This window comes from Cololabis saira, chromosome 8 (assembly GCF_033807715.1).
Source record: "Cololabis saira isolate AMF1-May2022 chromosome 8, fColSai1.1, whole genome shotgun sequence".
In the NCBI taxonomy this organism is placed as follows: Eukaryota; Metazoa; Chordata; class Actinopteri; order Beloniformes; family Belonidae; genus Cololabis; species Cololabis saira.
The window spans coordinates 32056160-32080957 of NC_084594.1; the positions used below are offsets into that span (position 1 = coordinate 32056160).

Genomic DNA, 24798 nt, shown 5'->3' on the forward strand with positions numbered 1-24798 from the left:
GGAACATCAAGGCACCAAGGAAAAAAGGTGAGTGGAGAAAAACCAGCAGCTTCAGGGATTATGGCTTATCTCTAAATATTTAGTGTGCATGTTAAACATTGATGCAGACTATATATTTTTTTGAAAATATTCTATCAAAGTTGACAGGGATGTCTAAAACAAAATATAGACCTAATATAATTGTTGTGAAGACAGTGTATCCAACAAAAGCCAAAAACCATAGAACATGTTCATCTTACCGAGTTGATACAGGCAAGCTCCTTGTTCAGCAACCACGGTAAGGATAGTTTCCCTTCTCCTCTGTAGCAGGACTGAATCCTTTCTTTGATCTTCTCCTTTATCTTCCTCAGGGTGAAAAGGCACAATGCTGACTCTTTAGGTGGTTTTGCCCGATTTTTCTGACCCTGAGAAAAAACCGTGAAAAGGATGTCTTCATTCTCTGAAATCCCCAGAGAGTTGGCCAACTGCCGGCCCGGTCGGGCCAAGAACGCATCCTGAACCAAACGGTATTCTATCCCATCCTTGGTGCAACCAATAGGGAATTCAACGTATGAGTAAAATTTTGGATCATCAACACAAAGGCGGACAATTTTCGAGGTGAAGAATTGCTCTCCACTGGCATCGGGTGATGTCAGTTGAGTATCTAACTGCATTGTGAGATAATAGACAAATTGTTCGCTGCTGAAGCTGTAAACATAATAGATGTCAAAAGCAGGAAACTTGGACAGAGTGTCAGAGGGGATCTTGAGCTGAGATGAGACAAACTCATCCTGATAGACGAAGCTGAACATGTCAGCATTTTCTTCATTGTCCATGAGTTTACGACTGGACAATGTGGGGAAGTACTCAGATTTGCCGTCTATAGGGGTTCCGATGAACAACTTGCTGGTAGGACTCTGAGGGGAGCTAATGATGACTCCTGACATGGTACCCGATTCTGCCACACTGGAGAGGTAATGCTCCTTACGGTGGTGAGGTTCACCAAGCTTAAAGAGGTCATCCAGACGCAAGAACTGGCAGATACCTTGCGAAGTGCTGCCACAGGCAATGAGGCGGTTCTGTGTGTAGTCTATTAAAAGAAGCTTGTTCACATTGGGGGTCTGAGCCTGGTCATGAGGGCAAGACTGAACACTGGGCGGAGGGTAGCATTTCTCATTGTCACTCACTGGGCCAGTCACGTGGTATCGCAATTTAGTCAGGTTGCTAGACAGCTTGAAAATCCAGTTGACAGCTCCCACATAGACTTCCCCAGTTTTGTTGTGGATGGTCAAATGTGTGAGCAAAGATTCAGTAGGGGCAAACCTTTTGAAGGGTGGGGGTTGGCCTCCAGAGAGGGATGAGCTCATGATAAGTAAAAGTCCTAGGAGGAAAACCAAGCTTCCCTGGCCACGGAAAGATGCTGACTGAGTGAGGGGACACATATCTGTGCTGTGTTCAGACACGAGGCTTTTGGGGAAATGGGGAAGGAGAAAGAAAGGAGGAGGAGGAGGAATGTGCTTTTGGTACCCTGTTTCAGGTCAGGATATCTTTCTATTTTGTTATACTATTTAGGAATAAAAGGATCAGGGAAGGGGAAACAGAACTACTGATCCAATGTCCCGTTTTCAGTGTTGGGAGCGGTCATCAGGAATGTCATCCACAGAAGCACAAGGTGGGGGCTCTGTAAAAAAGAAAAAAAAGTGTGTTAAAGAACATTTATTATTGATTATGCATCAAAGAGTTAGAGAGGTATAAAGGTCTGATAATTACACAGATAAAATTACAAAAGGTCTAGCTGGCATTTGCCTTAGCTAAATATAAATAATATCAAATCAAGTCTGGAAGGCAAAACTGTCTGCATTGAATTATGGGCGAAGAGGTGTGCAGGGGAGGTGTGGGCCTATTATGAAAGGCTCTCACCATATAATTTGAGTCTAGGAGTAAATTATGGACTCACATTATTGAACTTGTTAATATTTCATAATTTTGAATGTTGCCATGGTGGATTTGGAAGAGATGTGTTCTTGTAAAACTGCCAGTGGGCACAGTTATGACAGTAAGCAATTTATACCCAAGTCTGTAGGCTTTCCTGTAATGGTTCAAAAAGTATTGATTTTAAGACAACAAATCAGTGATTCTCAAAGTTTTTCTGCCACACACCCCCAACCCCTTTGGAGAAAGATGAACTTTGAAACTTCTACATAATGACTGATTCCTCTAATCACCCATGCTTACCAATGTGCCTACAGAAACTCGGCCCTTGTGTTTGCGTGTAGAAAGTAGGATTATCAGTAAACCAGTCCCTACATTTCAAAACATCTAACCTTGCTTCTTTCCCTACTGTGGCCACTGCCCCATCTTCCCAGCTAATGCTGAGCATGGCTGAGGGTTTGCATATGACAAGAGCATAACCATTGTTATCTACAAGCTTTTATTCATAACTAGAATTATAGTATCTCAGATACAGCACACAATGTAAGCAAACAGCTGGTGCCTCAACCAAACAAGATAAGCAGTGTGTTAAAGCACAGAAAATTGATTGTTTATAGAGATGGAAGTTTTAGACAGTATTGACAAGGAAGAGGAAAATATCCACAAATACCAGTATACACTTAACAATAAGGCAAAAAAAAAATGACGGAGCAGTCTTTCCTAGACACAAGCTGCCCTTTGACAGGCCAATCACGCTCCCGCAATATCAAGAAATTAGTTCTCCCTGTATATGCTGGTTATGCAAAACAGGATGCAACCCTCCGGACCCTTCAGTAGAATTTCTCTTTAATCATCAAAGTGTCTGTGGGAAGGGTGTTTTACAACCAAACCCAGAGAAGAGTGACAGAAAAAAAGAAAAGATGAAATAAGGAAGCGGAGTGGAAATGGAGGGTAATGAAAGAGGTGGAAGTGGCAGAAGCTTGACACAGATAGACACCAAAAAGGAGAAAGCAGGACATTTTGGGGCGGAGAAATTTATTTTTCCCCTTTCCATTTCTCCTTATCTCATGTTCCACTTCCTGCTCTTCTTATGAGCCACTTAGGAGCAAAGCTATCTGCCTATTAAACACTGAGCACACTGTGAGGTCTGAAGGTCCGGTTAACATCTGTCTGTCAAACTTAAGGGATGTTTGTTTTTTAAAAAAAAAAAGCCCCCCAGTTTAAATTTTGTAGTACTGTGATAGTAAGCACATCAATAGGCATTGTTGCTGAACTGCTCATCAATTTTAGTCACTACTGCTGGAAACGTTAACCAATAGATGAGAGTGTAAGCAGAAGAGAGTAGCAGCAGCAGTAGTGATATGGCATAAACCATTGCTCAACCCAGGCAAAGCGCACAAGATTCAGAGAGCGGTAGTATTAGTCGATTTATACCAAAGAGAAAATCAACAAGGACAGAAAAAAAAGGGGCGAATTCAATAAGTGAGAGAAGGGTAGGATAAAACACTGTTGTCATAAAAGTTAGCTCAGAACCAGCAGAAGGTTAAAAAAAAAGCCATACTTCTGTTGCCTTTCAATAAGGTTTCTACCTTCACTTAAATCAAACACCGGGGGAGCGCTGTGGATTGAGGCACTTCAGCGAGGAAACTGCAGAAAGGAGACCTGAGCTTGAACTATCAGATATACCCACTCTCCACTCTGTGAGATTAAAACAACTTGAATCGGATCGTGGCCTCTTTGGCACAAGCAGCTGCAATAAAGTGACGAGCCGGGCCATAATAAAAACTAATTTCTTGCTCAATGGCACAGTTGCGCTGTGTGATGAGAGCAGATGTCAGTTTAAAGAGTGGCAGCGCATAGGGATGCCGGCTGCCTCATTTTCCTTTGTCATTTCAAAGTAAGGCAAAGACACATCAAGGCAAAGTGAGCAAGCAAGCAAAAGTGTGATGAGAAAAGAATCTTTAAAATAACTCCTGCTGAAAATTTTCTTTACTCAAGGGAGCCGCAGAATGAGTGGGAATCACACAATGAATTGCATCTGGAGTATGCAGTTATTTCAAGAAAGTAAGCAAGATGAATAAAGAATTACACTGATAATGTCTTTCTAATACACCCCCAGCCCCAGAAACACCAGTTCTCCTCTTGCCAGACACGCCCAACTCTTGATGATAGTTTCATCTTTCACAAATTTCTCTATCTTTTCCATTTTCTCTCTGCAACCCGAACCCTTGAAACCCTCTTCAATTTCAATTTCCCTCAGAGCTTAAGTAAAATGGTGGGAAGAGTTGTAAGCCATATCTAACACCATCAAGGCAAAATATGTCAATCATTTTAGGCTGGAACATGTCTCTGGCTTTGGGAATAAGCCATCAACAAATCTTGGAAGTTGAAAGCCTATCACTTAGGGGAAAAGTATTACAGACACCTGGGTTTTGGGGGACAGGTTGATTGAATGTGATATTGGCATACACTTTCAATTCCTACGGGCCAATGGGAACTGGAATACACATTTGAAAGTCCTTAAAACATTTAAATTCCAAAAGCTGGTGAAATGAATGCTAATGGTACAGCTGAGCTGGATAACTCTCTGTCTCAGTCTCTTCTCCAGAGAGGCTGAATGTGTCCCTTCAGATAATGGTCACTGCTCAGAGTGTAAAGCTAAGCTGATTTATTTCTGCTGGCATATCAATTACAGCACTTGACACAAGAGAGGAGAAAGAGGGGAAGAAGGTGTTGAGGGTGGGATGACAATAATAAAAGAAAAGAGTGCAACTTGGATGGGATTCTCTGCCCTCCATGATGCATCACAACATTTGGGTCACATCTGAGACAAAGAAAAACCTGATGGAACTGAGAAATGACAAAAAGAGGAAAGAACGCATAAGCTTAACAGAAAAGCTTCCAATTCTAATGACGCATACGTAAGTAAATTCTGTAGAGAAACCATATCATAGGGTGCTTTCACACCTGTGGCCCGTTTGTTTTGTTCCAATTCAGGGGCTGAATCGATACAGTTGTTCCGTTTCTCGTTTGTGGAATTTGTGTTCACAAGGCAAACGTCTGTACCGTTTCAAAGCTGATAACAAATGCCATGCGCGAACCAGCTGCTCTCTGATTGGTCAAATGAATGCGGAAGGAGTTTTCTCTTCCGCACCCCGGGATAAACAACACGCCCCTTTCAGCGCAGCGCAGACCGCAGCCGTTGGCTTTAGGTTGATTTATGGTTCCACGTTACACCAATGCAGAGCCTACGGCGTAGTGTACGGCGTAGGCTCTGCGTCGATTTAACACAGAACCATAAATCAGGCTTTACCCATTCATTTATGTGTGACCGCTCGGCGCAGAGCGCTGCGCAAACCCTGCCCGAATTGAACATCTTTTAATTTCACCGTGCCGCGCTGGGAAGACATCTCGGCACGTCCAATAAGAGAGAAGGTGGTGGAGGCTGCACCGACTCTTCTCCTTGCGCCGCGGTCGCACATATACATGAATGGAGTTGTGTCGGTTGCTGTGTGGATCATGTTCTCACTACAAATTAAAAAAATTAACCGTTTCAGGTCTCGATTGGAATCGGGCCGAGATCACCTCGCGATTGCTGTGTTCACATATACCAAACGTTCCGATCTTTAGGGGGAAACGTTCCCTGTTCCGGAACAACTGCTCCAAACGGGACAGGTGTGAAAGCACCCATAGAAGTCCCTGAAATCAACATGACTTAAACTTAACCAAACACTCCAAGGCATGTGCACCGCACACATTCTCATCTCAAGCATTCATGTTATGGTGTTAAGACCTTCGCATTATTAGTATTGTACAATGTCTATAACTTATGTGTGTGTATGATGAGCAACTGTTGCTACCTTTCAAACTGTAAATAATCATAATAATTATAAGGTGCTATAAAGTTTATTCACAAGTTTAAATCATTCAAGTTCATTGCCAATCTCCCAGAAAGTTATCTCGAACATTTTCTAAATAAATCTAGTGAAGTACGATGACCGTCTCTGGATGTTAAGTAGGCTACCTCCATATAATGTTGCGTTCAAAATAAAATTAACAAATTAAAGTGGAATCATTTGATTTTTGGGGGAAATTCGTTGCTTATATTAGTTGAGTAATCGGAAAATTTGTCAAAAGATTAGACGTTAGAAAATGAGTCGTTATTGGCAACCTTTCTACTGTGCAAAACCCACCGCACAAAAGTGGCAACATCCAGCAGGAACACAACCAACTTATACAGGCACCTGAAAAGTCCCCACAGACATTTGCATGAGGAATGCATGACAAAAAAGTCAGGTCAAAGTCTAGTGCAAATGATTCTCGTGCCCATTGTAACAAACAGCAAACTACAATTTCCACATCTCTTGTCAGTGTAACTCCATATGACAAGAGCAGCCAAAGACGCCGGGAGATAATGGCTGTCATAACATACTGCATTGCCAAGGACCTGGTGCCTCTGTTAACACCCTCACCAAAGACAGATTTAAAAACCTTCTCTACACATTGGACAGAAGATACGCGATTCCTTCCACTCCCCTTAACACAATTACGGCTTTTTTGCACGATATTTTTTTTTTAAGCTTAGACAGTCCGAGATGGCTCTTTTTCGTTCCTCGGTTGTAATACCTGCATTGGTCAAGGACTTTAAAGAACATACATTTTTGTTGTTAACACATTTGGAAGCAATTCTTACCTTAACTTTTCATTCATCCTTACATTAGAGTAATAGTTTTTAATGTGTTGTATGATGTAACTTTGTCATGTTTTTAAATGTTAGTGTACACTATGAATATTGCACTATAGCTTGATTTGAATAAAATTGTGAATCAAATTTAAATAGCAATATCTGGGGGGAAATTAGTACGCTGCTTGCCAATAGCCAACTTTGTTGTTGCCCCGGGTGACATCACAGGAATGGATCCACATCTGAAATGCTGTACTTCTAAAAGGCAGCCTGCTAATATACACTGGTTCATATGTTGAATTTAATAAAACTTATATGATCAATCTGTTACAATGATTATTTTTTTTCCCCAGCTGGGTGTTCACTCATACGTGCACATCCAGTGAGCAAGGAGTGCTGTCTCATTTGCGATCACCGTGGTGTAATGTGGATGGAGACCTCTTCAACTGAGATGCAAATCAGTTTTGTTTTGAAAATTGCATTTTAAATTCAAAAGCTTTAGCTAACATTATTGGCTTTGCAATCTACAATTGATGTATTGCACGTGCCATCTCCCTCCACCTGGGAGTTTGAAAGCTGTCTGACGAGCAGCCTGCTGTCTAGACAGCTGTCACTCTCAGAGATCATCTAATCAGTGTGTTAACAAATTACGAGGCTATAACGGTGCCACCTTCTCTCTTCAACTCAAATACCAAAACAAAGACATAATTAAAGTGATGTGTAAATTAAGAGTAAAGAAAATCTTTATGCCCCCCCGCCACCCCCTCAATGATTTGTAGTTTGGCTAACAAGAGTAAGAGATTGTTAGAAATTTGCAACTTTTGTTTAATCTCAAAGATCCCACAAACAGAAAAGTAAAATGTTTAAACATGTTACGACAAATGTATGAACAAAAAAAAAAAACAACCTCCACAGTGATCACTCTCTGTGAATAAATGTCTCATTTTCAGTGGAATTATCAAAACTGGTTTCCAGGTCTGGATTGAACTGGTTGAACTGGTTGAACTGGTTTTGTTACGGTTGCAGCAGAGAAAACAGTGACGCATCAGAGACGGTTGTTAGGACATTCATTCTGTTTCTCTGGTTTTACCATTGTGAGACCTGATCAGCACTACACCAGATTACAGACCTGCTGACAGGTGCTAACTGCACATTTGCCAATGACTAGCCCCACTAGTGGTTAACGGTATATTGCCTGTCACATAAGCATTGGATATTTTTTGGGGAACGTGCACAACCGACATGCCAAACAAATGTCAGTCTTTTGTTTGGTAATGCTTGTTCCGGCATCCACGAGATATACAAAATGAGTCCCCTTGTTTGTTTTTTTTTCCTATGTTGTCTGTTCCCCTCCATCTATAGCAGCAATGAAAATCCCTAGCAACATCCACTTAAACTAGTGAACAGAGTGGGTTCATGAACAACCATGCAAAGACATTCACAAATGGCTGCAACCTCGAGGTGAAAATCTGTAATACAACGTAAATTTCCTGCTAAACTACTTGAATTTCAGGTTTAACCATACAGTTAAATCTCTCACCATATTACAAACCAACTGAAAAACACTAACATATTTCAGTGTTTCACTACTGATTAAAGAGAATTGTGTATAAACATATTTCCACAGACCTCAATAAAATCAACCAAGAAAGTAAAACAGAACTGGTTTAAAATTAATCCACGGTGAGGTAAGAAACTGATAATGTCATACAGGACAATTATTACAAAGCTAAAAGTGGTTTTACAAATTAGTGATTATGTTGTATAGTTAATTTTCTACCCCTACACACTTCTGCCTTTTTGCAACTATTTGCCCAGAGGAGGAGAGGTAAAGGGTGGTAGTGATGGACTGAACAACAAAAAGTGGTCTTAGAAAGCAATGGAGGAATAACAGTGGAGGAGTTGGGGCTGATGGGAGGAAAGATAGAAAGAGAGCCAAGCCCTGAAGCCTTAATCCTCTCACAGGGTCTGCCTAATCTCACTGTCACTATCTGCATATGGGAAGAATGGATTACCATCCCCCAACACACTGGAGGATGGGTTGAAGGGGAATGGGTGACAATCCCTGTAGAGACAACACACTCAGACAAAAACAAACAAAAAATCTGACATAAATTGATACAGGGTAGATGATGTAGATTATTATTTCTATTTTTGCATTTTCAACAAATACACTTTCAGTGCATACATTCTCTAACCCCTTCTCCCCCCTCTCTCTCACATGTACACACAGGCATAGGTTCACAGAAGGTAAGCAAGGTTCAAATTAGTCATTGGCAGTGTAGTTAGCCTACCAATCTGACATATGTCACCAGAGGAAAGGCTGAGGGGGGTAAGAGAGGCTATGATGACCAATTTAAACCACACCAAAAGCTCAACAGCTACAAAATCAATCACTCCTCTATTGAAGGTTACTGGAATATTATAAAAAATATCCAGGCCCATCTGTTACCAAATATGGACATTTGTTTATAATGTCCTCTTCACTCGCATAGATTGCTACAACATGTAATAAAGCTACCGTACTGTACCTCTGAGCACAATATGTATGTGCGATCATTTTAATCTTTACAGTGGTATCACTATGTGGTAAAACAGCATCTAGTGATCACAAAGAACGATATAAAATAGGTTTGCACTATTTGAGTACCAAATAGTGTAACATACTATTGTAGTGTAAAGTATAAATATGGTGTTGTGTAGTGTGGTGTGTGTTAGAAAGTCAACTACTAGTAAGAAATTGAGAGCCCTTTTTCTGGGTGGAAATAAAACGTGTGGACTAAGGTTGACACTTTCAATATTTATATTTGCCATGATCGTGTGTTTTACATCAACTTTGACAATTTGGAACAACCGAATTTAAAAAAGGTCATAAAACACTAATTTTTCTCTCTCTTTAATTTATAATTTGAGGGATTATCCCGAACAATGGCATAATGAAACCCGAAATGACCAAAAGCGCAACAAAACTATCTTACTTTTGCTATCCACTTTGCGACTTTCTACATATTTGACATACACATGCCTAAAATAATGTCTCCGTGCCTGTTAAAAGTCTGCAGCAAGTCTAAAAGAAAAGTGCCTTCTTGACACACAGTGTGTGGTGTGCATAACAAATGTGCAGGTCTGAGCAAGCGTGACAGTTGCCATTCCAGGAAAGGGGACAGACTGGACCACAAAATCACAAATTCCTCTTTTCCTCATTCCTTGCAACAAGAATAAAATAATAAAATGAAAATAAAATCTCTCTCCTACTGCTGTCAGACACAAGAACCATTATTTAACACGATACCAACACAGCAGGTGGGCTAAATACCATTAAATTGTGCCAAGTGGGGAATTTAAGAACATTTAGTCTCTTCTTTATCTGAAGATGATTGACAGATGACGGTAACAGTCTCTTCAGTCTTAATTCTACCTCTAAACTGCTCACAGAGCCGCAGGACACCAAGCGGCTTGAAGCAGGAGCCAGCCGGCAAGTCTTGATTAATATGAGGCTGCGCATATCAAAATATGTCCGGCTCTCTTGCCCACGCGACACGCTCAGCTGTGATTCAGACTCAAGGGATGGGTACAGAGTACCAGTCATTTTTGGAACCAGTACCTAATTGACTGAGTAACAGAGTACCATGCTACAGGAAAAACGGTGCGATAATTGGTATTTTCAATGTTTTTTCATAGTTTAGCTGAAAGATGTTACTTCATTTTTACCGCCCTCAAATAATAATGTCGATGTCTGCATGTGCACCTCTCATGTCCATGCGTGCGTCAAGAGTCATGCCTGAATAGGTTAGACATTCAACAGTGGGGGCTTAAATTACAAAAACTTTATGAGTGTGACTTTAAATGCAACATTGATGGCTGAAACACGAAAGCTCCAATATGCAAAATGATTTTATTAAAAAAAAAAAAAAAAAAAAAAATGGAGGGAAACTGTTCTAACCTCCACTTTGCAACTCACTACGTAGTCAGTCTTGTTGACATAGTATGGTAGTCTTGTCCAAAAACAGTGTAACATTTATTGAATATCCATAAAAAAAATATAATTGTTTGGGAAAGCAAGTTTTTATCCTGTTCTCTGAGGAGTGCATTTTTCAGATAGGAGGTTTTGCGTTCCAGCCATCAATATGCCAATGCATAGTCACACACACACAGGGGGTAACACAAACATCATAAAACACAAATAGTACACAGTACCAACCTAAGGCTGTACGGTGGATTTCACTACTTTAGTTACTACATCTCCTAACTACAATTTTGTCAGCAGTCTCGTCAAGTGAAGCTATACAACTAGTCATAAAAATAATTATTTAGTTATGAACTGATGACACTGTGTCGCTTTTCATTTCTAAAATTAAAAATGATTTATAAGGCCACATGTAACACCAGGCAAGCTGCAACTGCAGCTTCAACACTCGTGGTGGACACCCACACCTGATCACATATATTGCGTTGTAATATACACAGTTTCCAGCAATCAGTGATCAGATCTAAAAGTCATGATCTAGATGGGAAATAGGCAATATTGTTCGCCGTCTGTCTTGGAGGTTCTAAGCAAAGTAGTATCATATTGACATGGGTTCAGTCCAGGTGACATATGAAACATGACTGCACATGCAGAGTTCTCAGATTCTGAACTCTGACCCCGCCGAGCATCTGTAAACAGGAATGCAGAAGGAACAAGCAGTAAACAAACTCCTACCTAGAATTAATCATCTCATCAAAAGTATAAATAGCACATACTTGAGGGTTAGGTGCCAGTTATGCGACAGGCATTGTGCTCCTTATCACTGCCCCTACAGGAAAGTTTGTGACGGCTGCTTTGACTCTTCTCTCTCAGTTTGAGATTGCTGGATGTGAAATGGCACCATCTCAGAGATCTGAATGGTTTATGAACATTGAGTCTAATTTGGCTGGTGAACACAGAGCTGAGCGCCCCAGGCTGTCTCCCAAGCATGCAGGCCTTGTCATTAAAATAACACATGAAGAGCAGACAAACTGTATTCGTCTCCTTACATCTACCTCAATAATCCTCATACAATCACCCTCTCTGCACCCCGCCCCCCTTTTTTTCCTAAAAAGCTCACTTTTCCTTTCCATTATGTTCTCTATCTTTTAGAATCACAACACAGGCACTCAAGTAAAATACAAATTCCACCACACCAAATTTAAAGCGTGAACATGGGGAGGGAAAAATGTGCTTCCATTTCTTCTTTGTGGGGAGAAACGGCTGACAAAACAAAAGGACTTCGTTCCAGCTGCTAAAGCCAGAATGAAGCACAGCTGAACCAGGAATCAGCTAAAACCAACCCACATTTCCAAAAAGGAGCACACAGACACACAAGCTCATTGATGCAGGCTCCGTCAGATTAGTGGTGTTCTCTTAATCTATTGACTGTGTTGTGTGACTGGGGCTTTCTTTCCACAGCAAATCCTGTCTGTCAGGATGCATGTGCATTTGTCTATGTGAATATAAGCTAAGGTGGGAGAGGTATGTAGGTCAAGGCCAAAGATTGCCTTGTAGTGTCACAAAGTCCCATGGCGAAGCTGGAGTTTAACATTTTACCACCAACTCACTCAGGCAAGACCACACTGAGCCTCATACTATTTTCTGAAGCATTAAGCTAATGCTCTTAGTGTTTGACATGGCTTTAAGCGCACAACAGCAAAGATGAATGACTTTAATAGGTGGTGACATTCAGCAGTAAGATGTTAACCTGAATGCAGTTTCAATATAAAGACAACCATTCTCTCATGTATCACTTAGATTTGTTGCAGAATGCAAGCTGAGAAGAATGGCTCGATTATTTCTAACATTTTGTCCACTACAGTCACAAACTTTCTTACTTATATTATAACCATTACATATTTTTCTAAATGTCCCTAACTTACTACAAAATGCTCTCACTTTTGAAAACAGAAAAGAATTTTACACTAAATTCAAGATCAAACAAATATATCCTTAACCACACCGTGACACAATGCAATGATTAAGTGTTCACTATCTTCGCATCTGCACCACCCACACGGAGCAGTCAGTGTTGCTCACTACAAATTTGCACCATGTCAGCAACCCAGAACTACAGGTAAGATTTTGTCAAAATTCAACCCACAAAAGCCACAGAGCCAGCCTGGGGGTTAAGATATCCAGAAAAAAGTTGCATTTAAATCAAAAAAGAAATCCTTTCATTTATTTTCCTTGCATTGACAAAGTTGTGGTTTTCACTGGCCAAACTGGTCGCACAGGTGTTTATATAATGAAACCACAGTTGAGGAAAAGCTCAGTCAGTGGACTGGGAGGAGTGGGACTCAACTATGAGAAAATGACATCACTGATGAGTATGAAATTACCAACATTATGGTATCTGTTCCTTTGTGAACTCAAATGCGTACACTGTAATGTATCCAGAAAGACTCATGGCCCTTTTGTAAAACAAAGCCAGTGTAGGCCTCCTTAGTCCTGCTTATATTCTCCCTCTGAGCTCATAATAATGGAATGCTGCTCTCTTAGACTGAAGCCGCTTATTACCAAACACTGTTCTCAGGTCCTCAGCTGCGACGTCTTTGTCTGCCTCACAACTTTATGAGCTTAACTGACCCTTGACAACAATGTTGCAGCTTTGCGGAAGGCGGTTCAAGGTGCTTTACATAAAAGCTAGCCGGCTTGCTGATTGTTTTAAAAACATGCGTAACATTGTAAATTTTCTCCGTACTACTGCGAGAAAAGTTGATCATAATGGTAAGAGCTGCTTCAAGGAGGAGGACCTGAAAAGAATCACAATGCTCTTTCTTTTGCGACACCTATGTACGCAGAAAAGCAAATGGAAAAGGAAAGAAAATCAAATGGCTGACAAAAGATTATAGATAATACAATTCCAAATGGCATTAATTCATAAACGTCATAACTTGAACGCATATAACAATATGAATTCCACAGAACAGATCATCTTATTGTGGTTCAAAGGTCTCTTCTGAAAGGAAGTGCCAATGGCTCCTGTGATGACGACAGGAACAAAAGATTAATCTTTGACTTTTCAAAATGAGATTACACTATAAAACGTGAGCTATAGCCCGAGTACTTCAGGGAATCCTGAAAGGTCCAAAACAAAAAAATTAATCCATGTCAGATCTTGGCAGCTGTTAATTCTTCTGGTGCCTCGGCCTGCAGTTAATATTTTTATTGAAACAGACAATCTGACCATGTTCTGCTCTTCCCACGGGCCTGAATCATTACATCATCCAGTGCAAGTTTATACAAATTGATGTCTTTATTTGGTGCAATGACAGCACAAAAGCAAAAACCCTCATACGCACACTTACACACACATACAAGTACATGGTGTGCAACTGCACTGGTTCCCAATTGGCTCTGATAGCATCCTATTCCATCTATGTCTATTAAGGTCATACTGTTTCCGGATGTATGCTGTAACCATATCATTGGTTATGACTCCATGGCTTTATTCCTTCTCTAAATGCTTTAGAACAGGCGTGTGGCTTGTGTCACAGTGTGTTTAGCTGATTTATGTCACAAGACAACTGGTGAAACGCTAATTTTCTAGTTGAGTACGGGTGGGGGGGGGGTATATCAAGATGTTGTGGATATGTTAAAAGGCATAGACATCTCATCTTATTGTTTATTTGTTGATGTTTAATATCAGCCACTTTACGGTGCTGTATATTTCCAAACAAAGAGCCCGTATGGTCAAAGTGACCACAAAACGCAAGAAGAATCTGCAACAGCATGAACATAATGCACACACAGCATAATGTCCAGGAACTCAGTGGGACAGGACCTTTCATTTTGTTTGGCATTATGGCATTTGAGTCAAGTGAGGCCAATGCCAATTATCACCCGTAGTGCCATTGTGGGACTGAAACAAAAGAAGCTCATCTATCCCAACAGTTTTTAGTTCAGGAGTCTTGTTTTATTTCAGCCAGCAGACTGTGTGTTTTGAATAAGGGCTTATGAACTTTGGAAGTTCCCATCTTTATCCCTGATTGTCATGCACACATCCCTGAATGCATCACTGCATCACTATACAGACACAGATGGAGTTGTGCGAGTATATATGTGGGTGTCTATGACTAAAACCTCATTCCCAAATGACAGTCATACCTAAGAAATGTACAATAACAACAATTTCAAGTTTGCCATCTCTACTTTTTATCTGTACAGAAAGAAAACAAATATCTACCTGTAATACAAATGACAATGCCTGATTCTTCAAAAAGAGGGAAAAAATCTGAATGAAACAGAGAAGGAAAGAGAAAATGTATCGATGAGAGAAGCAGAAGGTTGACTGAAATTGAAAATGGGTTTGGCAAAAGTGAAAATAGTGCTGGTGAAAAGTTGTGACGGTAAGCCAACAAGAGAAATGCGGGTGCGATGGAGGGGAGAGATGACAGAAGTTGACAAAACTTTTACAGTCAGCAGGCCGCAATAAAAAAAAAGCAATGGAGATAAGACATGAATCTGTCTCGGCATGTTTAGGAAAGGGGGATTTTTCTTTCTTCCTAGTGAGTGGTTAAGGGACTGTCATATAACAGAATCACCACTTCAACTCTGAATACATACTCCAAATAACAATCCACAACACAAAATTCATAAGGTGCCTACATTTATGGTTTTAATAAAAAGCTTAGAAAGCCAATGTATCATTGCACAGCATTTTAAACGAGAATAGCTAACAAAAACTATTTAGTATATTCTGTTTGGACAGAGAAAAAGAGAACATGTCTTCTTAAAATGAATCTCTTCCCATTCTCATTTGCAGTTTGAAGTGAATTAAAGTAAGCCAGTCAGGCAACACAGACAATTTATCAGCCCAAGAAATACATCTCAAGAAGAATTCCTTTGTTCCCTCCAACATAATCTGAACAATATGTGAACCGCCTAGCTGCTCTTGGATTCATCCCAAAAGGAAGGGCCAGGCCTACTGGTCAGTCCAGAAGGACAAGTAACATAAGCTATTGTGAGTCAGTCACAGGGCAGACAAAAGAGGAAGCAGGGAGGTTCAGCTAAACACACAGAAGCATGCACACTCTTTATTAGGTCACAGTACAAGGACTGTCTTTAAAAATAACGAAACCATTAATAAAGCTGCTAGTGTAAACTGAGCATGTGCCCATATCAGACTGCCTGACAGTCTTAGCGTCTCTTTAAGTTTACATTAATTGTTATCATTTCTAAATGTAGCAAGCACAAGTCAGAGGGGAGACTAACCAAAACTGTGTCAAAAGAGCTTGTCGGTAGATTTGCAGCAGGAGACCCAGGATGAGGAAGGGCTCTGGGGAGAAGGGGAGCGTGGAGGAGGATAAGAAAAGACATGGAGTAAGAAAAAAAAAAACATGGTGAGAGCTATGTTGGAAAGAGAGAAATGTGAGCACAGAGGAAGAGCGATAAGCAGACTGGTGCAAGCGGGGGAAGATGAGAGGAAGAGTGATGAGTGAAGAGGAATGCCAGAGACAAAGAGGCAAGGAGAGGGGAGAAGACAGAAGAAAAATAAATCTATCAGTGTCTTGCTCAACATAACACCAAGCTAGATGAACAATTTGAGGCACAACTGTGACTTGTGGGAAGACTGAACAGCTTAGCACCTCTATCTGATCACTTTTTACCCAGACTCTGGCCACTAGTTTAAGTGTGAATACACATGGAATACAAACTTCTACTCACAAAATACAAGCACAGTATAAACCTAAGAAAAAAACAAGACCATTTCACTCTGAGGTCGGAATGTTCCTTTGCATGACAGATGCAATCTTAGGAAGATATGACTCCCTTCAACTTTAAAAATGTCCTGATTAATTCCCTCCTTTGTTTTGTGCAAACCCAGCCTCCTGAAGTAGCACGTCACATTGTCCACCCCATCTCCCACACTTAGCCAGGCACTTCACAGCGACATGTAAATATATCACAGAAACTGCCCATGCATACGACCTGCTATGTCTATGGTTCGCCAAGGTGTCCCTGTCACTCATAACTCCCAAATCCCTCTGCTTATTTCAGCCACTCACCACCCCTTTCACAGCAGATTGAAAATATGTCAGATGCATTATCTGATTTTCCATCATCACACATTGTTTATGAATCTATGCAAGCAGGGATGCTCCGCTTCAAAGTGAGGTAAATGGCACTGGTAATGATGCAAGAAATGGTGGTATGCATTCCTAGGGGCAAACGGGATGAAGCACAGATGTGGGGATTTAAAACTTTTCAGTGATTTATAGTGGGAAACAAAAGACATGATAGATACACTGAGCACTGGGTCCAAGCGAGAGGGGCAGCACTGTGGTCCGACTGCCATGGTTTTGGTCCATCCTCAAAACAACGTCAGGTCCTACGAGCAGTATTTCACCAGTAGATCACTCCCTAGTGGTTCCTACCCAGCTCGATTCAGGGTATTAACAAAGGTTATGTAATCACCTGAATCATGCTGTATTTTCCCTCAAAGACATTTTTTCAGCACTCACAGCACTCGTCTCCCATTTTTGTGGCTGACTTCTTGCCAGCTCAAACACACTTGGTGCGTAACTTTTGTCCATCTTTAGAGGGAGATTTCTTAATGGCAACACTCCACAGTTTCCTAGAGTTCCCTGAAACCCATAGGTTCTCTGATAAGTCTGCATGAAGCCTGGTTTAAAGGTTCTGGACAGTTCTATATTGGCAAAAGATAAGCTTAACTAGAGTTAATCCAAAAATGGGAAAATGGGTAGGATGAGCAAGGCTAGCAACTGTTTGGAACACACCCACCTTTCCAACTTTCCAGAAGTTATTTTCACTAAAATCATTGCTATCTTACATTCATTCTGACCAAGTCCATCCATCCTCATTTCAGATGGCACTACTGAAATAATATCTGAAACAAGTACTGCCAGAGCTCCAACTGAGTCCTGTTGGGACCTGCAGTGGACGCTGGTAGGCAAGGATGGTAACACGTTGGCTAGAGGTCCAGTCAGTCAACCTGGAATGGTCCATGGTGAAGTTGGCTTCACAGAGGGACCCAGCTGATCAGGCTGTTGCCAGAGGCAGCAACTGACATGCTGTCAGAGTGACTATTAGCCCTGAGTAGCAGCATTAGACTGGGGAAAAAGGTAGCTGCTTCCGGCTGCGTAGCCAGACTTCGCACCTGATCCATCCAGGCCAACCCAGACCAGTCGCAGCAGCCTGTTGGTACACTTAACAGCACAACAAGTCATACTATCTTTACAATAAGAACAATTATAATCAGTAAAGTTTTTAATGAAACTCAGATATCACATTCTCCAAAAATGCAAAACACTTAGAAGCTTAAGTGATGACAGTTAACGATTAGACTGCAAAGCAGCTGTCACACCAAACAAAAAAAAAGCCCTAAATCATGAATAGATTTGTGGCTTTATATAATTTTCACTGATGAAGTCCATAAAAATCTGCCTCCCCTTACAACTGTCATAGTTGAAAAAGTCATGTGGACTAAAACCATTTTTTGAACCTGGCTTCAAATGTTTATTTCTGCTGTGAAGTTGGACATTTTAATAAGGGGTCAATAGAGACTGACTTTCTTTTGGAGCCAGTCTGTTAGTACAGCTCATTTAAGATGGTCTGGGAACTACCAGTCAGCAGCTTTACTAAATGTTCCTACATCGCAGAGCAGAGAGCACTGCTCATTTTATGATTTTTGAGCCCCAAAATTATATACCTGCCCACTGAAACGATCACACACTTTTTTCAATGATGTAACAATATAAAAAGACTCATGCAACACTTATTTAGTCCCATTTTATTCCACATTTGTGCAAGCTTTCTAGATATTGCCAGCCATATCAGCAGGTCATTCGTCTTAATAATTAAGGTCAAGATTTTCTGATGAACCACTGTCTGAAAGGGCTTTATGCAAACAATTTTATGTTCTTACCAACTTTATTGCACTGAAGTGGGGAAAAAAAATGAAGAAAAAAAATCAATTCCAAAGAGCTCAAGAATTAAACTACAAACTAACGGTACACGTGGGCCTTGACCTATTATTTGACAAACAGTGATAATGGGATTCAGCACTAAGCTGGTCCCCATCGCTGCAGTGCAATCTACTCTCCTCTACAGGTGAACTGAACCTACCCTTGATGTGGTGAGAGATTGCATGATCTGTTCCAGCTTGTTAATACTCATGTGATTTCAAAAGGAAAAGGTTAACACTTACTGAACAACAAGAACTTGCCACCAGGGTGGTCTTCAAGATCGTTTTCTGCCAAACAGTAAAAGAAATCCTGAGATGGTCCATGTTTCTCTCTCAAGAAATATTTCATGTCTCTACAACCCTCGTTTGAATTACAGTAATAAGCCTAAAAACTCACACTAAAAACAGCAGGTTTGAAAGTCAATTGTCTGAAACAAACCATTTGGTGCTTTTGTGTGGGTTGAAGAGATGTCTTGCTGTACGCTGTGACCTTTCAAAGGAGAGCACTAAGTGAAACCATTCTCCTGGTTGTGTTTATGAAGCACAAGGCATCAATTACTAAAGCTTAATGAATTATTGTGAAAACAAAAAGGACCAGCAGACTCAGGCCATTTCTGCTCACCCAAAAGGCTTCATTATTGTCTTAAAATGCATATTAAAATATTACTCACACTATACATAACCTTCTTTTGGGAGGAAAAATAACTGAAAACATTTATTCAAGAAAAGATTCCTCCTTCATGACCATGCACCCAATGTGTATGTAGTGTCAAGTTGAGCTGAAATACACTTTCTTCATTGTGGAGTTGTTTTTTTTTATTATTATTATTTGTTGGAACAGAAAAGGGAGAACAAAAACTGTTACTTGGGCTACAAGAGCTGACAATCAAAACTGTTGGGTCTGTACAGCCGATGCAGACTGCGTAAGGCTCAGTCTTGATTTTGTTCAAGCCACATCTATTGGCCCTTTCGCACTAGTACCGCCTTAGCCCGGCGCGGCGCAGCGCAGCGCGGCGCGGCGCGGCACGGCTCCACCCATTTTGTCCCCGTTTGTTTTTCCACAGCCAGGTGAGAAGTGGGGGGGTTTGGGTGAAGCGGCTGTGACGTACTCTATTGCGCAACACCTTTGTTCGTGTCGGCGCAGATGAGAAATCAGCTGGAGCCACGAGCGGCTGAGAAAAAAACAGCCCGTCTACATCCCTTTTTTAATTCTCTCGTCAGCCCCCAGGTTTATGAACATCTGCACCTCAGAGTTGGATCACCAAACAGACGTTTGCGCTTTATAATAAAATCGCCGCGAGCCGCGGGTCGCTCTCGCGCTGACTCCCGCTTCCTGATTCAAACGTCTGACGGCCCCGCCCCCCGACCAATCAGAGGCGTGGAGGGTGGTGACGGCCCCGCCGCCCGACCAATCAGTGGCGCGGAGGGTGGTGACGTCAGAAATAGTCCCGGCTCAGCCTGGATAGAACCTCGCCAGAATGGTTACAGAAAAAGTATCGGCTTGGAGCGGCTCTACCCGTCTCAGCCCCTAGTGCAAAAGGCCAAGACGGGGCCGTGGCGGGTAGAACCGAGCCGAGGCGGGAGTAGTGCGAAAGGGCCATAACTGCCACTGTAAGGGGATATTCTAGGGCCACATGTGGAGATTAACCAGCAAACTAGATCATGATGCTTTTCTTTAAGCTGATTTCCTGAAGGAGGAGGGAAAAAAACTGGAGACTTGATGTAAAAGAGACGGACAGATTATGGAGAGTGACCATGACTGCTTTGGCCATCCCTCTTAAAGCTGTTTTCACGTCAAATAAGATAATTCCTAGAAAGTCTCAACCACTGTGCTATGAGCATTTATTTCAAACGCTGCCAACTGAGCACACAATCAAATGTCTCACTTCACAATGGATTTGTAAGTCATCCATCAATGTATGGAGTATTGTGGCACATGAATGGATGGCAATGGCAGATGCCGCTTGAGGTGCTTCATCTAGCAAGCGTGACAACCGTGAGTGGCCCACATCCAGCCAGAGAAGAGGAAAGGCTTCAACGCCACTAATTTGGGTCAATTTGTTGCCTGTGTTTCTTCAGGCACAGATATAAAAGTGTATGCATGAAAAGCCTGCATGTGGTGCTTCATCCACCGTCTGCTATCCAGCTGTGCTCCCCGTTGCTGACCTAAGCTCGCTCGCTCGCTCTCATTCTCTCTCTCCTTAATATGGTCCTGATTAGCGGGCCAGTGGCTGTGGTGTCTGGCGGGCAAAGGTATTCCAGCTATGTGTCTGTACTGGAGTGGGTGCTTGGGAAGACATGTCAGCCTGATCCAGAGCATGGACAGGACCTTCACTGCTGCTTCACAACATGAAAAAAAAACAGGATGCAAAAAAAAGGAACATAAAGGAGAAAATTTGAGGTAAACCATGGACAGAAAACCTTTGACAGTGCAGGGCACAATTTCTGTCCACTGCACTTGCAGAATGTAGTCAAGTATTCGAGTAAGTTCACACAGCTATGCGCACACTTGGCTCTTTTGACAGGCGTAAGCCAAACAAGAACAGTGACACTGTGAGACTCCCAAAGCAAATCTACTCTCCTGTTTTTACTTAATGTGATCTTAGAGAGGTGGCTGCAGAAAAGTCTTTTTGTTTTCTTTTGTGATTGCAGGTTTAAAGCAATATCTTTCTAAAGCACCAGACACCAGACAAATGGGAAGCTTTAAAAGGGGACTTAAAGAAACAGTAAGTGGTGCAAGAATATGATGCTTATAACCATACATCTACTGAGTAAACAAAGCCATCTGTAGTATTTACCCACTTCTTCTGTTCCACCTGTAATATCAGAAAGAAGGCAGCATAACAGGACAACACTGCTGCTTATGTACAGAAAAACATATACTGAAACCCACCACACACACAAAGATCTGGGGTTGGGGCTTCACCACAGTGGCGCCGAGGCAGGGCAGGCGGCAGCAGCAGCTACTAATTAAGAGTGGTTGGCTGAACAGCTATAGTTAGGGCTGGAGCTAGAGGGCTGAGAAGAAAAGGGCGACAAGTCTGACACTGTGCCTGTGCGAGACTGTGTGTATGTATGTTAGTAGCGGCCCCAAGGCTGTAGGAAAAGGCCCCAGTTTTACTCTTGCTGACTCAGATTCAACACCGCCTGTCTGGCTACAATCCTAATGGCATAGCTGGAAGTGAGGAAGAAGAGCAATTTGCTCTTTCCCTGTCTCTGTTACGAAGTTTGTGCGTTTCAGTTTTACTACCACTTTTCGTTTACTAATTCCAGTTACCAGCAACCCTGTCAATTTTTTCCTTCCCTCCTCTTACAGATGCAGTGGACATGATTCACTAAACTTTACTGGCAGTGAATGGGTTTCTAGAGCAGAAGAGATTACAGCAGTAATCAAAACAGTAAATAGGTTTGTTTGTAATGGCAAGCGCCTTCTTGGACTGTGAAATCACCTTCTTGTCTTTGTATTTGTTGCCCCTTGAAGAAACTACATATTGTTGTTTTACTGCTAAAAACCGTAGCAAATCAAACTTTGGGAATTAGCCGCTCTGCTGGCTCATTTCATCATTTTGTTGAGTCTAAACACAAAAGGGAGAAAGGAAACTCACCAATTTCAGAGATATTTTTAGTGCACACACATTCACACATGTCGATTATTAGTGATTGATACTCACTTTGAATAAAGTAACTGATTCTGTTTCACCTTTAAATTGGCTCAAGCAAAAAATGAAATGTGTACATATTTCTACTGTGATCAAAAACATTTTCACCAAAAGGAGTTTATTATTTTGATACGGTGACCATAAAAGCATATAAAAAAAGGACCTTGTGACAAAATAAGAGGCTTGGCCGGGGCCTTTATTCATTTAACATGCCACTTAATCCTGTTGTTGTCTCTGGAACATAAGTGATGAGTTTGATGTGAAAACACTGCATTTGTCTCCAAGTCTCGTTTATAGCACTTGAAATGTATAGGCCTAAAATAAAGAACTTTACATTTAAGTAAAAGCATTTTTTTCAATGTCAAAAAACATTCTCATGCTTGTCAGAAGGAAATCAAACATGATATAGGCTACGGTTTAAATCTTAAAAGATCACTTAGCATTCAACTGAGGTTATTGATGATACGTAGCTCATCATCATAAAAGGTTATAGAAGGTTGTTTTTTTAATTATCTTGATAGAAATGGATAGATGTTCCATGAATAATATTCAAAACATTATACTGTATATTGCTTTTGATATTTCTATTTGCTTTTCTGAGTTAGCATTCCCATCTCAGAAGTATAAGCCTACATTTTGGGCTGACAGATCATTTGTTATCTTCGGTCAGGAGCACGCATTGTCCATTTCCACCAAAAGTGTCTGGAATACTGATTTGTTTGACCACAATACACATTCCCACTATGTGATAGTCAATTACAGATGCCTCCAAACCCAGACAGGTCAATGCTGCCTCTTGTCAAGGTTAACACCTTCTTAGCACACTAAAAGTTTGAAATGATGGTGATATCAGTTGATAATTAAAAATTCTTGAAGTGGGATTGGAGGTGTCTATTTTAGGCTTGTGCAATTTCCCCTTAATGCACTGAAATTCCTTCATTCTTTTAATAATTTAATTATATTATGCACTGCAAAAGTAGATATGCACAATACCCTTTAATCTTGCATTGAGAAGCTGAGCAGTTGTTTCAATTTCAGTATTTTTTTTCCAAGCGCTGTTTGATAAAGTGGACAATTTTGCTCCTCAAAGCCTTTCATCTTTTCATGAATATTGCTTTGCCCCAAAACCATCATTTTAATCGTTTAAAATACTGTCAACTCTGTCACCTGTTGACCACACCTGTTCATAGCATAATTCTCATCCAACTTCAGCCCTAAATTGCCATAAAACTACAATAAAATGTGTTTCAAGCTTTTGTTTTTCCCTTTACATTTTTCATATGACCAAGATATTATTAGTTGTGTTGCATTTCCAATAATTCTAAACAACCAGGAATGTTATGTATATTAGCCAACAGTTGGATCCTCTCAAAAAAAGGTTAAGGATATAAACTCTTTAAGTTTCCATGTTATAGACCAGACTGCATACTGCAAATCTCTCCTTCTCCCAGGACTCAAGTTTACCGACTTGTGCAAAGACACGTACACACAGGGAGAGACACACGCACTTCTTTGTGTTTACAGTCTAAACACAGTGAAACAGGAGTGTGTCAGTTTATTGTTTGTCTCTTCCTTTCACTGTGTTCCTAAATGTTTACCTCGGCAAAACAATGGACTCGCCTGGGAAAGGCTGAGCAAGAACGGTCTTGTGCTATGTGCTGTGTTGATTTCACCAACTACTGTAGTTCTGATAGCATTTCTTTAATGTTCCCTTAATTGCAGGTTCCCTGCTACACGAAACACTTACAACCACTGACCAAGGTCAACTACATGCCTACCTTTCAGCCGGTGTGTTTACAAGACAGTAGGAATAACAAATATATTTAAAAAAGATTTATTCTATGAATACAGCTACAAACCCTTTTATAATACATTTAAAAAGGTTATTTAAATCAAAATTGTATTAAGTTACAGTTCTCAACGTCAGACTAAAAAACCCAGACAATATGGCGTGTAGCATACGTTCACTTAGACTAGAAGTGACCTTGGTGGTCTACACCCCAGTCTTTGGTCTGGCAGTCACAGAAGAAATGTGCAAAGAAAAACAAAAATCTAGTAACAACAGAATATAATCCTTTTCTGGAAAAAGAAAAGGTACCCTTCTTCAGGCTCAGGATGAGTGACTTGACCAAAACTCTTCACTGGGAGGGAATTCAATTCATCCCAAATGCAAGCTGAGGGACTTAGATACAATTTGAAAGCCTCTGGTCTCTCACCTTAATGAAAAAAATCCAATTAAGACTTGGACTGAATGACTCTCCTTGGGGTGGTGAGCAATGGTAAAGGGGCCCGATGAGGGATAGGTGAAGAGAAAGTAGTGGGTGGTACAGTGCTTTTTTTTTTTTTTTTAATGGTGTCCTGTCTATCAATTTTTTGTCGGCTTGTTTTAGTTTTTTTTTTTTTTTTTTTTTAGATTACTGGAAAGAAACATGTAATTGTCGGGCGAAGTGAATAATTAAGACTGATTACTCTCAAAGGAACAGAGTTTAAGCCGTTTCATGTAAAAGACTTATTATATTGTATATTGGTATCTGGCCTAAAAATACAGCAGTATTAGAAAAGATAAATAAATGTTAAAAAAAAAAAGAAACCTGTAATACATATG

The 24798-nt window shown here is 40.8% G+C and overlaps 1 protein-coding gene across 6 annotated transcripts in view; it reads right to left on the reverse strand.

Annotated features, from left to right (window-relative positions):
- Nucleotides 1-24798, reverse strand: part of LOC133448855 (plexin-A1-like) — a 207303-nt gene that overhangs the window by 167590 nt on the left and 14915 nt on the right. For all 6 annotated transcript variants that reach the window (XM_061727782.1, XM_061727778.1, XM_061727781.1 and 3 more), the window contains exon 2: nt 240-1660. In XM_061727782.1, the coding sequence (XP_061583766.1) occupies nt 240-1421 (1182 nt within the window). In that variant the 5' untranslated portion in view covers nt 1422-1660. The remainder of the gene's footprint in view (nt 1-239; nt 1661-24798) is intronic.